At 35.6% G+C, this 17,277-nt stretch overlaps 3 protein-coding genes across 6 annotated transcripts; all 3 read right to left on the bottom strand.

The window, feature by feature from the left end:
* Window positions 1-2,009: 2,009 nt before the first annotated feature.
* Window positions 2,010-6,819, bottom strand: LOC125223144 (hydroxyproline O-galactosyltransferase HPGT1-like). The gene is made up of 12 exons (XM_048126148.1): window positions 6,562-6,819; window positions 6,429-6,492; window positions 5,918-5,967; window positions 5,634-5,824; window positions 5,331-5,394; window positions 5,178-5,250; window positions 4,553-4,676; window positions 3,914-4,001; window positions 3,763-3,813; window positions 3,488-3,559; window positions 3,287-3,399; window positions 2,010-2,282 (listed from the first exon to the last, which is right to left on the bottom strand). Exons 1-12 carry the CDS (start codon window positions 6,651-6,653, stop codon window positions 2,260-2,262), a joined length of 1,005 nt encoding a protein of 334 aa, XP_047982105.1. The 5' UTR covers window positions 6,654-6,819; the 3' UTR covers window positions 2,010-2,259.
* Window positions 6,820-7,672: 853 nt separating this feature from the next.
* Window positions 7,673-9,057, bottom strand: LOC125224573. The gene has a single exon (XM_048127992.1). It carries the CDS (start codon window positions 8,486-8,488, stop codon window positions 8,036-8,038), a length of 453 nt encoding a protein of 150 aa, XP_047983949.1. The 5' UTR covers window positions 8,489-9,057; the 3' UTR covers window positions 7,673-8,035.
* A 798-nt stretch (window positions 9,058-9,855) lies between these two features.
* LOC125221822 lies at window positions 9,856-16,644 on the bottom strand. 4 transcript variants are annotated; one of them, XM_048124093.1, is made up of 7 exons: window positions 16,244-16,644; window positions 15,365-15,700; window positions 14,950-15,105; window positions 13,199-13,536; window positions 11,547-11,838; window positions 11,346-11,441; window positions 9,856-10,614 (listed from the first exon to the last, which is right to left on the bottom strand). In XM_048124093.1, exons 1-7 carry the CDS (start codon window positions 16,341-16,343, stop codon window positions 10,139-10,141), a joined length of 1,794 nt encoding a protein of 597 aa, XP_047980050.1. In that variant the 5' UTR covers window positions 16,344-16,644; the 3' UTR covers window positions 9,856-10,138. The 4 variants fall into 4 exon arrangements, with proteins under 4 accessions (XP_047980050.1, XP_047980051.1, XP_047980053.1 ...); XM_048124094.1 differs by having other exon boundaries at window positions 11,346-11,375; XM_048124096.1 differs by having other exon boundaries at window positions 11,346-11,838; window positions 13,199-13,257; window positions 13,459-13,536.
* Window positions 16,645-17,277: the final 633 nt, after the last annotated feature.

The following is a 17,277-nucleotide window of genomic DNA, read 5'->3' as shown; positions in this document are numbered from 1 at the left end:
AACCAAATGCTCATACTTTTTAGGTAGGTACCTGATAGTATAAATCATGAGAATGGAGTTATTATTATTTTAAGCATTATCAGAAAATCATTGTCTAAAACACATAATCTCTCATTGTGCATTATATACATTATTAGAAACACGTATATGTGCATTAGATATTATTTTGAAATTTATAAAAAATTCTCAATAGTTAGTCATATAATGTACTTAATTCTTATACACATACTTAAAGTATGCTTTGAACTAAAAATCTCGTCATCCAATTACATTTTAATTTTATATCAACATACTTTTTTGAAGAAATATAATATGGCTCTGCATAAAAATAAAATTTATTTATTTGTTATTGTCAATGATCCATCAACTATGATACTATATACCTATAAAATATATACAAAAATTAAAGATGTATTAGTAAAATATAACTATAATTGATAGAACTTTTTATATTTATGTGTTCGGTTAATATGATATGGGCAGAAATAAGTCCATTTCTAATGAATTCGGCTGTTCAGATACTTAAATGGCGAGGCCTCGATTAAGATGAAGGCTTGCACTGTTCCCTTAATAATTGGGTTGATATGTAACTTGCTTTAGAGGTGGTTTAGTAGGCTTTATTTATCAGATATATGAAAAGTAACAAATTGAAGTTACTAATATACCCCCACCACTTACACCACCCTTCTCCTTTTCGCACAATAACCCTACTTGAGGATTGTTTTGTCATTTTATTTTTCAATTCGGAATGTTCATTATACTCCTCCTCCCAAATTCAGACTAACCGAACACTCAGACATGTTACTGTTTATGTGGACCCCACCCCCCAAAACTGGACAAGAAACAAAAACCACCCACTTTCAAAAATGGTTAGCCGAACACATTGATGATTAAATAATAGAGTGAGCTACGTTACCTACCTGATCTTTGTTTTATATTATTTTTTCACTATTCATTTTTCCATTTGTGTTACAAAGGATATTTTGGACATTGACAAAATTAGTAACAAAAGTGATATTATAATATCTTCTCTCATTCTCCTCACTCTTTATACTATTATTATCAATCAATATTAATATTATTATTTTGATGTTATAAATTACTCACTTCGTTCCCTCATAATTGTAAATTGTATTTATAATGATAAAGAGTTTTTAGTTAAGTGTTTCGACCCTAAAATGAGTATAAATAAATAAATTAAAAATATTTAATTGATTTAATTAATTTAAATAATTAATTAATTAGGTGTTTTGTTATTGATTTATATAATGAATGCAATTAGATGTATGTATAAAACACAAAAAAGAAAGAAGAAGAAAAAGAGAAGAAAAAAGAGGAAACATAAACTAAGGTGAAAAAAGAAAGAAGAAAGGAAGATAAAATACTAAAAAGAAAGAAGAAAATGAAGAAAAAAGAATAAAGAATAAACTAAAGAAGAAGAAAAGAAATAATAAAGGGAGAAAAAAAAAATCACATATTTGGTTCTATTTTTGAAATTTCCAAAAATATCCTCCATTACAAAAAAATAACATGTTTGGTACCTAGGGTTATTTTTATCATGGACTCATGGGTACCAAAAACGATATAAAATAAACGTCAGGTACCATTTATGTGCGAAAGTGAAATATCAGGTACCATTTAAGTAGTTCACTCTAAATAATATAGTAGTGTCAATTTTTAAAAAGCAGATTTATTTAACATATAATTTGGAATTTAAAATATTTTTTTCAATTCTTTTACCTACTCTTATTTTATGGAACTTGAGTTTTCAATTCTTGTACCAATTGTTAGTCTAAAGTTTCAGTATTTTTTTTCAATTGGCTCATTCATGCTCAAAATGTATTTTTAATGAAATTTAAAATGACATGTTTCATTGAAACAACTTTTCTTTTATATTTTCTAATTTTATTTTATTTTATACTAATGCCACTTTTGACTTTACTAGAAACACAATTGAAAAAAACTTATAATTCATGATTTGAAACTAACCAGAATTTGACCAACATTAATGATTTAAATCACTATAATACCTACAATATATATTAATAATTCAAATTATTCACAAAACCAAACTAGTAGAAAATTTCAAATTATATTACTATAACCCAAACAAATGGAAGAAAAAACACATTCTGTGCAAGTCGAATCCTCTGTTGAATAATAGTACATCTGTATTTCTCCAAACTAGTCAGCACCATTGCTTTGCTATTGGAAACTTTAACAACAGAAGCTTCTTCTCGCTAACACAAGAGTTGAGCTTTAAGCAGACGCACAAATTGCTCCTGCAAACAACACCATCAAGCCATTAACTCTTTCTTCACTTTACAAACAAAAATAATATCATTGAATCTTCCCACTCTTTCATATCTTAGATGGAACATCACTATAATTTTCCAACGTCTCAATTCTCAATAATATTATTAAAATTACTTCTTTTTTGGATGAAGAATTTCTTTTACAGATTGTATGATGGTGAAGTCGAAACCAGAACCTTAACTACTAGGTCAGCATACGCACATATTATTATATACTCCCTCCGTCCAACTCAAGATGGTCACATTCTTGAGTGGCACATAATTTTAGGAAGTGTTGTGGAAAAAGGTAGTTGAATATTTTAATGAAGAGAGAGGAGAGACAAACAAAAAAGGAAAGGTGACCATCTTGAATGGGACGGAGGGAGTAATTACTACTTCCGCCCCTTAAAAATTTCTGAAAGAACACGAGTTTTAATGCACAATTGGTATAAAGGTGAATTGGTAAAGTAAGAGATAATAAGAGAAAATTTGTAAAGTAGTAGAGGTGGTGTTAGTGGATTGTAGGGCCTACTTTATTAGAAAATTTAGAAAGTTTCTATTTTTAAGAGACGGACCAAAAATAGTTTCTACTGTTTTTTAAGGGACGGAGGTAGTACTAGTTCTGAGATGCTACACCATGCCTAATATGGGAGTTACAACTAGCATAATCATGCAAAAAGGAGGGGTGTTATCTCATTGTGATAGAGGAATGGAACTATAAAGAGGCTGTTTTGTTATTCGAAACTCAGTTGGCTAGAGAGTATCTAGATTGAACTGGTTTGAGATTAATTTTTGTCAAAGGGGAGGCCAAGGCTTGACTAATCCTGTGTACCGTTGCCCCGAGATTCAGTAACGAGTGTAGTCCACCCAACTGAACAACATATAGTTAGATTACGTCCCATCTAATCTACCAAACCAAAATTTCCCAATCACGTCATTAAGTCACATCAACTTATTTCAAATTGATAGTATTAGAAAGGAATAGTGGCTACCTGATGCCCAAGATGAGCAGCAAAACTTCCCTTCATCAACATGTTTAACATCAAGCCCAATAAACCACGATCCAACACTCACATCATCGTGAGCATAGGCACGGAGGATTAATCTGCAAAACCACATAATAATAGTATATAGTATAGTAATTTCACTAAGTCATGGCAAATGGCTTCAGGAGAATGCCCAAAAACAAGTACCTGTTGATTGAAACAAACTGAGCTAGTGGTTGTGAAATAGCAAACACTTCACCTGAAGCATGTCGAAAGTATCTATTTATAGGGAATACTAGTTAATATTGCAGTCAACAGGGCACAGCAGTATCAACTGTTGAAATCCATAAGCAACAAGAGGGAAAAGCAAAAGTGGGGTGTTCATGTTCTAGGGAGACTAGATTGAAGACTGTGAAAGAGAACAGAGAAATTTGGAAAGAAGTAAGACGGGGTAAAGAAAGTTGATAAGAGAATAAACTTACGATTTCCCATCCCCAAATTTCCACCAGTCCGGTTCATACCATTTTTGTTTCCTGCATGTGAAAGAAAAACTTATAAGCAACAATATATCAAAGATATTTCCAACATTCAATCCCAAGGAAATGACTTCTCCAAGGTGTCCAATGAACTCACGGCTGAGAGTAAACTTCTCCGGACTTCATACATCCAATGTAAACGCGAGGCTTATCCAAATGACTTGCAAGCACCGATCCAAGAGCATCTGTAGAAAAAAGAGCTAATTTTCAAGTTCTTGAAGGTTTACAAAACATGAAGCAAGCTTAGAAGGGTCTCTTCTTCATTTGTATCTTGAGCTACTTACGAGATTTTCAAGTGTTATTTGGCTGATCCTACCAGAAGATGGAGACAGCAAATGATAAACTTAATGTAGATTCTAGAGCTAGTCAAGAATATCAGGAATTTTTTTAGTAAACAAAGTGGATCTGCTCTAATTAGTCTGAGACTCCGAGAATTTTAAGAACTCTCCACTAACCAAAAGTAATGCGTTTTTATTGGAACATTTTCAGGGAGATCTCTGGTAGGGAATTGTGAAGTCGTGATAAACTGCAGATGTTACCAAGAGAAACTTCATAGTAATGAAATACTCCTGATAAACTTTGATTGAACTGTAAATCCGAAATTATAAATTTTTAGAAATAGTCAACAACAGGGTCGGAGTTATAGATTAAGCCGTGGCACCTTAGCCCTTAGGTAGTGTATTAGAGGAAGAACAACCAAAGATCTTTAGCATTTAGTAGATGAAGGAACACATACCAATATTAACATACACATCGTCATTAATCTTAGCATAGAACTCAGCATCCCAGTGCTCCACAGCATGAATCAGGAACAGTTTTGTTTTCTTTGCTCGCTCTTCAGTTGTCTCGACATGATTTTCCTGACAAGGTTATAAAATTCAACCATTTTGTATAATATTTTTAAGAATGTGAAGAGCTACTGTCTAATTGACGTTTTAGGGACAAGAGAGAACATGAGTAGGATATCAAGACGTGGCACCATTGTCCATGTTTATGATAGTGATATTCTCAATTGATGGAAGGTATGTTCCCAAGTCAGATGGATAGAATAAAGAAAAAGACACTTTTACAAAAGTTGATCTTCTTTTTTGTTATTGCAAAGGTTTAAAAAACAACCCCAAAAAGCAGTCTTGCAGTTGAATAAAAGTGATCTAGAAGAATAGTTGAATTAAAGTGACTAGGAAAGCAGGGAAAAAGTCATGAATTCTAGAAGGGAAGGCTAGTTGAAGGCTAAAAGGCTAGAATATATGAGCATGTTATGGTTTAGTATCTTGAGTCTTGACCTTCATGCCTTCTGGCAATGGACAAAGGGACTGACTTATTTGTGTTGACTACAAAACCATTTCAAAAACCAGACATACGAGAATCATGAAGTCATTAGCCTCCCTATTTTCACTGTCGATCTCCCTGTCTGAACTGTCACCTTGATTTACACTGCATTGATGTGTAGAAATGGTCAAAACACAGTGCTCTAAGTTACTCTTCTATCAGTCTAGTATCAGTGGCACATAGACCTTTTCCCTATCACAAATCGGATGGCAATGCCTTTTTCCGTTTCCAGTTTCTTGAGAGCAGTGCCTACATTGAATAAATTCAGGATACATAATATTCAAGAAGCAGCCATTTTACTAAAAGAGTGGAAATTTACACTTGAAATTGGAGTTTTGTTAGATCGTAATGATTCTTAGTAATGACAAATTTTATCAATCATGTCTTTATGTACTATAAAGAGAAATATATTTTATAGGCACAGACGTGTTTCAATAGCTCGCATCTACTTGTGTTGACAGAGAAAACTACATGTAAGAAGGGCGTACCGGTAGGCATCCAGGCCTTACGAATGGCATCTCTGTTGTTCTTGCGTCCAAACATTGTCATTATTCCTACAACAGCCAAAAGTTTTTTCTTTGTGGTTACACTATTTTCTACGAGATGCTTAGGCACAAAACCTTCATGCCTAGCTTTCTCCAGATCCACATTAAGATCAGCTAATCTCTTCTGATATTCCCTGACAAACAATATATCATCTGTGGGGCCCTAATAAACTCAATCGAAAACAAATGTAGCACCTAAATGGCAGTGGAAGAAATACAAAAACTACCTGCAAGTAATGATCCTCATCGTGTCATCTACAGAGACGGACGACTTCCCCTGACATAGAACACACAAGATGCCATCACTTGTTGGAAAACGAAGCTAACAAAAACCGTTGCAGAATAAAGAAGAAATTTTAGGTTCTCAAATCAGTCATGAGCTCCATGTGTTGATCTGCTACCGTGGATTGTTTCTCTGGTGCAACATTGCAAAAACATATACTATGGGAATGGAGCAACAAACATCAATCGCAGAAGCAAGCAAGTAACGACCGCATACATTCACATAACTGATGGACAATAACTATCCATCATCATCACCCACAACTAGTCAGTATCTAACCTATATAGCTCAATATTAAGCAAAAAATGATGCTAGACTTATAAGGGCTCGTATCTTATTACAAGAGTGCCACAAATACATTAATCACAAATTCACAACCATCTAAACCAGAAAGAAAAAAAAAAGGGTAGGCAAATTTCGAGATATAAATATTTATATAGAATGTGAAATTTCACCTGTCCAGTTCTCTTATCCAACTCGTTTACTAAATAAACTCTGCTCACCGTATCCTGCCACAATCTGAAGAAATCCATCCATCAAAATTAATGAGAAAGAGAGGAGAAAAAGAAAATTGAAGAATAGGAATACCGGCCGGCGACATAAAACCAAGCCATGGTAGCAAACATGGAGAGCATCAAGAACGACATCCGGTTCCCGAAATTCGATCCTCGGTTACCCATTTCACTAAATACACCTTCGTTTTCTGGGGAAATCAAAAAAATCAATTCTTGATTTTGCTTTATCTATGTTTGGTGGATTTGTAGTGGTAATTAAGCGAACTATCAACTAATCTAGAGCGACACAGACAAGAGCATATAAGGAAAATGTTGATTTGTTTAAAGTTACTCCCTAAGTTCCTGGGAATCTAAGAATAATGTGTCTTGGATTGTAAATAAATTAAGGGAGAATAAAGTTTGGAAAGATGAAGAAATAATAAAATAAGAGAAAGTGTTAGTATTTTTTTTTTGAATCTTAAAACTTTTTAAAATAAAAAAATGACTCAATTAAGGGAGTATATAATATTCCATCCATCCTATAAATATGTGGTGCCCTTTCTATTTTCGTTCATCCCACCAAAATATGAGCATTTCTACTTAAGAAATGTTATCCCAATTTATTACTCATATATGTCAAGTTTTTTACAACTTATACCTCCATTAAAATATTAACAATAATGTGAATCTCACTATAAATCTATTAAAATATTAACAATAATGTGAATCCCAATTTTCGTGTCATATAATATGCTTATATTTTTGTGGAACAGAGAGTTTTAGTTTTAAATTGAAATAACACTCATTTATATGTGTATTTATTTATTATAAATAAAATTATTAATAGATTAGTTAGAAAATTAAAGAAAAAATAGGTCTAATAAGTCTAATTAGTTACCTTGAAATCCGAAATTTTATGGTCAAGGTTGAAAATTGATATTCCGTAAAAATTATAACCCGAATGGTTCGTATCCAAATAATCCGACAACGGACAATCCGAAGAAGTTTGTCCTACTGACATTCGTATTACTTCAATTAGGTCAATATGATTTCATTTTGAGCTAATACTATTACTCAAAATTAATTTAGTTATCAGGGAAAGACCAAAACCAATAACGTACAATGAATTGTTTGGTTCTTAAGAACTCAACTGTAGGTGATCTCCCCTGCTTTTTGAACCATTATGTATATGTATATATGTAATCTGCAAATAACCAGTCGACTATGTAATAAAAATCCCAATGTTGTTTACAAGAAGAGAGAGATCCTTGAAGGCTATTGTAATGAAAAAGAAAGAGTGTAATTAAGCATACAAAGACAGTTTTGGATTTGGGTGGATTTTAGTCTCAAGAACAGGCTGAGTTCTTGTAACTTGAGCTCTTGGCATTTTGCTGCTAGCGATCCAGTAAGTCTTCAAAAACTCTCCTTCATGGCTTCATCTGCATCTCTTTCCATTTCTTCACTTCTCATACAAACTACCACTGTGCCTAAGATCAGCCCCGTGAATCCTGCCACAAACCCGAGTATCCAAAACACCAAAGTCTTGTGTCTTTTATTGCTTGGAGTTACTATAGAGAAATGGCCTTGAGTGTTGCTGTCAGATCACTTAGGAAGACGTCCCTGAGAGGCCCAAATGCAGCACATTTCGCACCCTCGTTGCCCGATGAGTTACTGTTGAAGGAAACAGATATAGTCTTCCCATTGGTGTTGAGCTCCACATTCGACAAGTTTTTGCTGGAGGCATCATAAACCAGAAAGCCAACAACCGGGGTCAAGAGTGTGTAACCGGATAAGCTGTAGTATGAAGAAGAGCAGTTGCCAAGATTGTGGTAAACTATGAGGAGTCTCTTCACATAAGGCATGGGAAGAGTGTTGGGTGGGATGAGGAAGCTGCTGAAATTGGCTCCTTTTCTCCATAGACTTGTGCTCCTCAGCTCTACCACGGAAACCTTCATCCCGGTTAGATAATTAGGGAGCCTAGCATCGTAGAGCTTGTCCGAGCGCTGTCGCTGCTGACTCATGACTCTCAGAGCATGGTCATGAAGAATGGTGTCCAGTGATTCAGCTAAGCAGTGGACCGAAGAGGTGAACAACAGAGATTGTGCCCCATGAATATGATGGAGTTGAATTTGTTGTTGGCTTTAAATATACTATTCTTTTGATGAATGGACCCAAGTTAATGATATGGTTTCCTAAGTAATGAGGTGTTAGTGCATGCTGCTTTGGCCCACTTTGGTGCTGAATCAATGGAAAAGTTGATTTCGTAGTTCATCAATTTACAACATTCACATGTTATTTCTTGATTGATAAAAGAGAACGGCTTTGGAAAAAACAAATAAACCGAATGAGACGTTTGCTTAGCCAGATTTGAGTAAATGACATCCTCACTGGGCCGACAGCATTGCTTGTTACATATTCATGTGTTGGTGGAATTAGTTTGGGCACTGTCTATTAAACTCACTCTCACTCCAGAAGAAAGACGGCAAGGAGGAAGCCGGAAGGGCCTCGAAGAAGACAGCTCCGGATGAAGGGGGAATAAGGGTATTAAGAAAAGGGATTTCCCAAGGATCTAAAACCCCAATCCCTTTTGGGGGCAGGTCTTGATTCGGATCCCAAGAATTTCTCCATACATCCATATTCGATCAGTAATTGATCATTATTCGAACACTTGGTGGTACACACCCCAGGACAGTCAAACAATCCCACCGCCTAGCAGCAAGCTCCAAAAAAGTAATGTGATGTTGTGTCACATGGTCTAGACAAGGCTACATACTCTGTCGGGGGCTATTGGCTGTCACATTACCTAAATAGGGCCTCGTGCTCTATAAAGGGCTATTGGCTATGGTGATGGGATATACCACATTACGTAGGTAGGGTTATTATACTCTATTAGGGACTATTGACTATCATGATATGTGTACCACATTGCCTAGGTAGAGTTATTAATTAGAGGGAACATCTTTTTTGGTCCACAAACTTTGCCAAAGTATCATTTTAGGTCCGTGAATTTTGAAAATATCATTTCAAGTTTGGCAAAGTTCACGGACCTAAAATGATACTTTGGCAAAGTTCGTAGATTAAAAAAGATGTTCCCTCTATTAATTATTATACGACATATCACATGCTATCACTTAGATTTTCAATTGGACAAAAATCAAAATGACTAAATTTGAATAAAAACTTAAAAGAAACAAATTTACTATAAAATCATAAGATGGAGACATAATGAAACCTTTTTAAAATGTAGTTTAATTTTAAACAAGGCTTCATTAATTAATTAATTAATCTTGATAAAATATACAATCATGGACCATTCCCTGCAAATCTCATGCCCCATCTTACATACATTCTAACCTTAAATATATTATGCATATTCACCAGCAGTATGTAATATCCTAGCAATGGAAACCTTGACGACGAGAGTAGTGGGAATATTACAATAATGCCCTAAACGGCACCGTCTAGTGATGTTAGAAATGATACAACATCGCAGCTCCTATGAGCCACTAGCATCAAATAAAACAGCACACACCTCTTTATAAGTGAAACTATATACAAATCTAACAATTATACATCATTTGGCACTAAAAATTGATAAGAAACAAGGAAGAAGCATGCCTCTTATGTCTCTGCAGCAGACTATACCAATTAGCCCTCCAGGTGACCCAATTTCACAGAGAGGGTTTCCAGAACTTGGGTTTGGTACTGCTCGGTCTGTCTACTACCCTCTGTGTTTTCAGTATGCTAGACTTCTTTACAACACTGATACCGTAACTATCTGTGGTCGTGTTTGAATCCCTAAATAGCTTCCTGGGAGGTGATCTGACCGGCAGGGCAGCTGCAGACTGGTGCAGCTTCCCTTGCCTCCCAACTTCAGTATGGCTGATGCAGGCATTAAGTGCATCTTTGGAGAGCCTGAGCTTCTTCAAAGGAAACCCATCACTGGCCTTTAAAGAATTTGTTGGCCTAACTTTTGAGTTTGGCGCATCAACAAAATCACATCTCTTGATTAGTTTTGTCTTGCTAGCTTTCATAGTCACTTGTGACGGTCTTTTGAGTAACTTTACCACTGCACAAGGATTTTCCTTGGAGTAAGCTCCCATGTCTATCAGCGTCTGAGCAGCAACTTGAATGGACGAGCACTCATCTGTTGATGGCAACAGGTAATATAAGAAAAAGATAAAATGGATACACAAATCTCCATACAGAACATTAGAAAATTTGTCATGATACTTGAACAATGGAGGAGAAAATGGAATGTTTTAAGGATACTAATGTGATATCGAGAGGAACAAATTACAAGGTAACAATGCCAAATAAAATACAAGGGAAGTTAACACAAAGCAGAACAAGTAGAAAGCTATAATCGCCGATACCAACCACTGCCATCATACGATCACTTGAAGGATAAGGTAGCAGCAAATCATTGGTCTTCAATTTATCTTAATTGATTATAAATAGATCAATTGGAACCCACAAACCATTCCAACCAGAGATCAGAACTTTTTTTAAATGTTTCAAATCATTCAATATGGGAGCAACACCCTAAATCCTGAAGCATAGCATTACTGTAAACGTCTGTTGACTGAAAATATATAAAATCATACACAAGAATAGAAGTATCATCCTTTGCAAGCCACACAAGTGTATACTACAGGTGTTTTGCTTGGAATTTTCTACGCATCAGAGGGAAAGTAAGCACCTGAGTGGTATAAACTTAAATCAAGAAAAGGTAATTTGATTCCTATCCTCAGAAGTCATACATGCATGTTCTATCATTTAGCTAATATCTAAATATATCTATATTCTACAACCAAAATATGCATTGAAAAATAGATGCAAATCTATTATAACATGGGCTGTAGATGACATTTTTACCTGCAGCAACCTTTGAGGTTGAGCATGCTCCTGAGACGGAAAAGCTGCGTTCAGTAGGAGCAAGTATATTCTCTTGTTTCTCAGAGACAAGATTATCTGAAGGAACTAAACTTCGGTCAAATGCTAGTGACTCAAAATCCATTAACAAATCAGCAGAACTTCTCTGAAGAGCGATAGGATTTTTAACTTTGACCCATTTACCCTGGCATGTTGTCCGACCAGCAGACAGTTTCATGGCATCAGAGCCCAACCTAGCATGTCCAGTGAAAGATTGAGACCAAGGGAAAGGTGGTAGACCAGTTCGCTGAGCACCTGGTCTGCCAACACGAGGGTCAGCATTATTCTTTGATGATGTAGCTTTGCTTGCATCAGAGAGTAACAAATCCAAATCCTTTGGCAGAGGAAGTGCAAGACGCTCTGAGATATCTTTTGGTGTATATAGTGGGGCATCAGCAATTCTAAACTTTTGGATTTTCTCATCAGATTCTTGAGCCTTAAAATAGAAACAAAAAATGGGTCAAGTCACAACTCTGAAAATTTAAACTAACTTGGAAGCATAATTTGGCAAATAAGCATAATAAAGTATTGCAAAATAATGGAATAGCATCTGATTAACAATTTTGAGAGTAGCAGAACCTTGTAGAATGGGTGAAGGAATGGAAATGTAATACCTAGCTCCATTCCATTCCTTTGCTTGGAATATATCTTTCTTAGGAATCACCATTCCATTCTCCATGGAGATAGCCCTTCCTTCCATCTACTATGGCAATGACTATTTCATTCCATTCTAATTCCTTTTTATTTTATATTTTGATAAAATTATACTCCCTCCGTTCCCTCATAGTTGAGTCATTTTTCCATTTAGGAAAGTTGCCTCATAGTTGAGTCATTTCCATAGTAACTTCTGTTTCTGTTTCTTATCTATTTATTCAACACACTCAACATCCCTTTCTTAAACACCATGCCAAAAAAGTTTCGCCTCAACTATGAGGGATTGGAGTATTACCTCCGTTCACAAATATAGTCCCATTTTTCCATTTTGGTGTATCCAAGAAAAATAGTCCCATTCCAAAAATGAAAAGTTAATTTCTCGTACTTTTTCTCCTCTCTCATAATTTACCCACTTTTTCTCCTCTCTCATACTTTACCCACTTTTTCTTCTTCTCTCTCTTACTCTACCAATTTCTCAATTAAACCCGCACCGTCCATCCATGAGCCTATATTTCATGGCCAGAGGGAGTGTTAGCCCTCTGTCCCATTAGAAATGAAACGTTTTCCTTTTCCCAATAAAAATGAAACGTTTCCTAAAATAGAAACATCTCTATCTCTACTTTTTCTTCTCTCTTACTTTACTCTCTCTTCATTAACTCACAAAAACAACACTGCATAAAATCTCGTGCCGAAAATCAAATGTTGCATATTTATTGGGACGGAGGGAGTATATTATATTATATTCTCAATTCTATAATTCGAATTCTATAACCACAGTAGAAATTTGAAATTCCAACACACACACTGAACACACTACACACACACACTGCCACAAGATATACACACACACACACAATACACACTGCACACAAGACATACACACACAATGCATTGTCTGCAGTGTGTACATTGTGTGTGTGGTGTGTGTGTGTGTAGGACAAACATAAGCATAAAGTTTGCAATTTGCAAGGACAAAACAATTAGGAGTACTAATGAAATAATTAAATGATTAGACATAACAAAATATACAGCTAACCAATAGCAGCTATTAGGGGCGGAGTTGCATTGATCACATAGGAATATAATTCACTTATCTGCATACTTTAAGGTTTTATTGCTATTCCAAATAAATTCAGACTAACCTCATCAGTGGACAGCAGCACTGGAGTACAGTTATCTCCCTTGTCTACACCACTCTGGCCTACAGTAGAATTAACAGTAATCAAGCTGGTTGAATCACTACGGATGCAACTATTCTCAATCTCGGCACAATTTTGGACTTGTAAGCCTTTTTGAGCTTGAAGAACATAGCATGCCTTTCTGAATGACTGCATAAGATCATTGTTTGAACTTGAAGACTTTTTTCCTTTGTCTTTGGAGATACTCGGACTTTTATAGTTACCAGATACCAGGTCATGTAGAGGCAGCTCATTGACAAGCTTTGTGATATCAAAGACATCAGTTTTTAAACCATAAGTTCCTGAATAAAATATTGTAGTTAGAACAATGTTCTCACAATAGAATGTGTGGTTGAAGTATGCATTTGATGAACGATACACGAAACAAAGTAAGCAATGTGCAATGAGTTTTTACCACACGTGATGTATTATGGATCATTTTAATCAAAGCTGCAAAAATTTTCATCCCTTCTGGACATGCACCAAGGTAATAAAATTTTGTGAATAACTCAAACCAAAATTACAGATGCAGAATCAATGTTAACCCATGGCAAACGTCAGCTGCTTTAGGACCAATCCCCCCATGGAACAAAACCAGAACCAGTTCTCAGAAATTGTAAGAGTCAGCAAACACCAATAGGAATAACAAAAAACAACCATGTCCTTAATCCACCCAAACTAGGATGCTAAAGCATGCTCTAGCTATTGCACTTAAAATGATTACCAAAAGTATTCAACTCAAAACGCACCATGTGGATACAGCTACACCCTTAAGTCTGTTGCTTGCTGTTTTAGCCACTTAGCTTACCTATGTGATCCCACATGCCAAATTTATATAGAGACAAATTTTTTAAGCTTAAACCATCGTGGGAGAAATTTCAACTTGCATGCAATTTAACCAAAAGAGTGCAAATACTTTGCTTTCAGGCAACTGTTTCTAGTAATGAATAATGCACAAGTTTTTTAGACCTGAAGCTCAGATGGAGCTGTACTTTATAAATGAGAAGTTTAGGGGAACAATAAAAGATTACAGAAGTCAGAACTGAGTAGACAAGACAAGATAAAAGAAATCAACAAAAGCAAATATTTTCGAAACTGATAATCAGGTTATATACGTAAGCAGCTCAGTGTAAATATTCTACTTCCCCACTATATTCTGCAGTGATGGGACAATGCAGAAGTTTAATAGTTCTAGAGTTTAGATCCACCATTTGCTGCAAACTCTACTTAAATGATAACTTTGGGGATCAAGCAGAAAATTTCAGAATTCATAAGACTAGACAAGAAAAGTTATAAGAATAATTTAAAGCAACCATATTTCATAACCCATTAGACATAACCCATTATATTGCGCCATCATTCACGCTCAATATTTATAGAAAACCAATCACTTACTTTTACATTTTAGTGGGAGTGTGCGACCATGAACCTTCAACCCAATAGTTAGCCAGCACTATACTCCTTGTGGGACCCATCTCCTTAAAATACATCTCCCATTATTTTTCTTAAAACCAATGCCCACCCCTCCACATCACACTCTTTGCGGACAAGAGAGAGGGAGTAAATAATAAACATGCTATACAAGCAATAAATAATAAGTATGCCTTTTATCAAACCAACAAGGATATATCATTGCATCAACCATCCAGTAAACATATATGCGAAAAGGAGAAAAAAACTAATTTTAGCCTGGGCAAAAAGAAACCGATTCATACCAAGAAAGTTGTTTCCTCCGGCAGCTGAGCTAAAGCCCACCAAGCCATTCTTCAGCGAGAAAGGCTCACACCTACTCTTTTGTTTGAGTCTGCTAGTTCTTTTATCTCCACGTCTACTACTCGAACTGTTGTTTTGCTTAATTATTTGATTTTTTTCTGTGACGAAAAAAAATTAAGCAGAAGAATAATCAGTCCCACTCATAACAAGCTGCAGACTCCAAAGATGGTAAAAGAAGCAGAGGTTAAGAATAAAGATTAAAGACTGGTGGAAAACTGTAGCAAAAATCAAGTAATGTGTATTTAGTGTTCACAGGAAACAGAAGAGGAAGGAAAATTTCAGGGATACAGATTTTCTATATTAAATGATGTATATATGTCACATGAACCAAAATATCTGACACGCAGCATGCTGTACCTGAATTATTGCAACTTGCAGGAGATGAAGTAACAAGTTTAGGAGATGTTCCATTTGCCTCATCTCCGAGTTTACTTTTAGAGATTTCCATCTGTATGATCCCTGATCTCTTAGTGTGCCCACCATTCTTTCTCTCTAATCTACTACATTTCTGTGTTAAACATTTAACATCCACCTCCAATATTGGGGGATCAGGATTCAAGTTCCCCAAATCATGGCCATTACGCATGTCATTACTGTGCAAGCTGGATGGTTGAGATATCCCCAAACAACGTTCAGGATCGGGAACCTTATGCCAGAAAGATGGCACTGAGACATTAGCAGCAATTATGTCATCTGAAACAATTAATATTACAAGCCAATATTAGTTGTGAAGGCATGTAAGTGAAACTCAAACAACTAAGAATTTACTATTTCTAGTGTATAGTTAGCATCAAAAGAAACTTGACGTTTTGTTTTCTCAAGCAATCCACAAACTTAAAAGATGATAGACGCAAATCCACATTACATATCGCGACAATGGATTCCAAGTTTCCAACATAGCACAAATATGGTAAAAGTAACAAGAAGAGGAATTTATGAAGAGCTGTTTGAATGTTTTGTACTGCTAAGTGTGCTACCAAGTACTATATTTCAAAAAAAATTGTGTAGTCACATACAGACCACTCATCTGATACATCATGATGACAATATCACATAATATTGAGTACCACCAGTAGAAAAATAGAAGTTTCCTCTAATTCAAAATTATTGCAGAAGCTGACTTCCCCAAATTATTCACACTCAAATGACCAAATGACCAAATTATTAAACACCCGAAGCCAAAACTAGTAAAATCAGCTACAACAAGAGAATAAGGTGTGATCATGTCGAGCTTACCTTTCCTACCAACTGAGGTGCACGCACCTTCACCACGCCATCGAACTTCCCCAACAACTACTCCGCCAGTGCCACTGCTGAAACTCTCTTTTGAGCCCATGATCCTCGCCACAACAACTTCCAACCTCAACTGCTGCTTCCATTCACCTCAAGAAGCACCACGCCACCAATACCCCAAACAAATTCAAGAATATTTCCATCTGAATCGCCACTAGATCAAATACTCTGATGAACTGCTAAAACTTAAGCTGAAATTACATGATTCAGGGCAGCACAGAGATGGACGGAGGCGGAGATCGAGCGTGGAGGAGGGATTTGGAGGGGAGGACGGAAAATTGGCGTCGAGGTGGCATATTGCGGCTGAAATTGGAAGTCTAGGGCACGAAATTGAGGGGATTGACGGAGAAGAAGGAATATATAGTTTTCGGGAAAAGCACGGGGCATCATAATCCAGTGCGGTAGAAGTCAGTGTAGTCCCGTGTCAGGCTACATATTTTAAGTCCACGTGTTCTCGATACTTCTCCATTTATCGCTATGTCATACTCCTTCAACGCAATTTTTAAAAATAGTGTTAAATGAATTAACTAAATAAAGATTAAAATAGTAAGTAATAAAAAAGTAGAAAAATAAAGGGAGAATAAAGTAAGAAAGAGTAAAGTAAGAGTGACTAATAAGGTGGCACTTATTCTACTTTATTAATATTACATTAAAATCCATACTGAACTCAAAATTTATACTGTTTTGAGATATAACATATTTCTACAAGACTGAAGGAGCATGAAGTTTTAAAACAACAGCAGAAGATTATGCCCATAAAGCAAGAAGGATATTTGCTTTATAAGTTTTTATTTTCAAGTTGAAATTGAAACTCACTAATTATCACAGCGAGGTGCAAGTGCATCAACATAAATGGGCTTTACCATATGTGATTCTATAAAAAATTAATGGGCTTTACCATACGTGATTCAATATTAAATTTTTTAAACTTATGTGTATGTGGGCGGGAATGTGGGATCAAGAAGCATTAGATATCG

Source organism: Salvia hispanica, chromosome 4 (genome assembly GCF_023119035.1).
Source record: "Salvia hispanica cultivar TCC Black 2014 chromosome 4, UniMelb_Shisp_WGS_1.0, whole genome shotgun sequence".
Taxonomy (NCBI): Eukaryota; Viridiplantae; Streptophyta; class Magnoliopsida; order Lamiales; family Lamiaceae; genus Salvia; species Salvia hispanica.
Note: the sequence above shows the minus strand (reverse complement) of the source record. Positions and strands in the feature narration are given on the sequence as shown.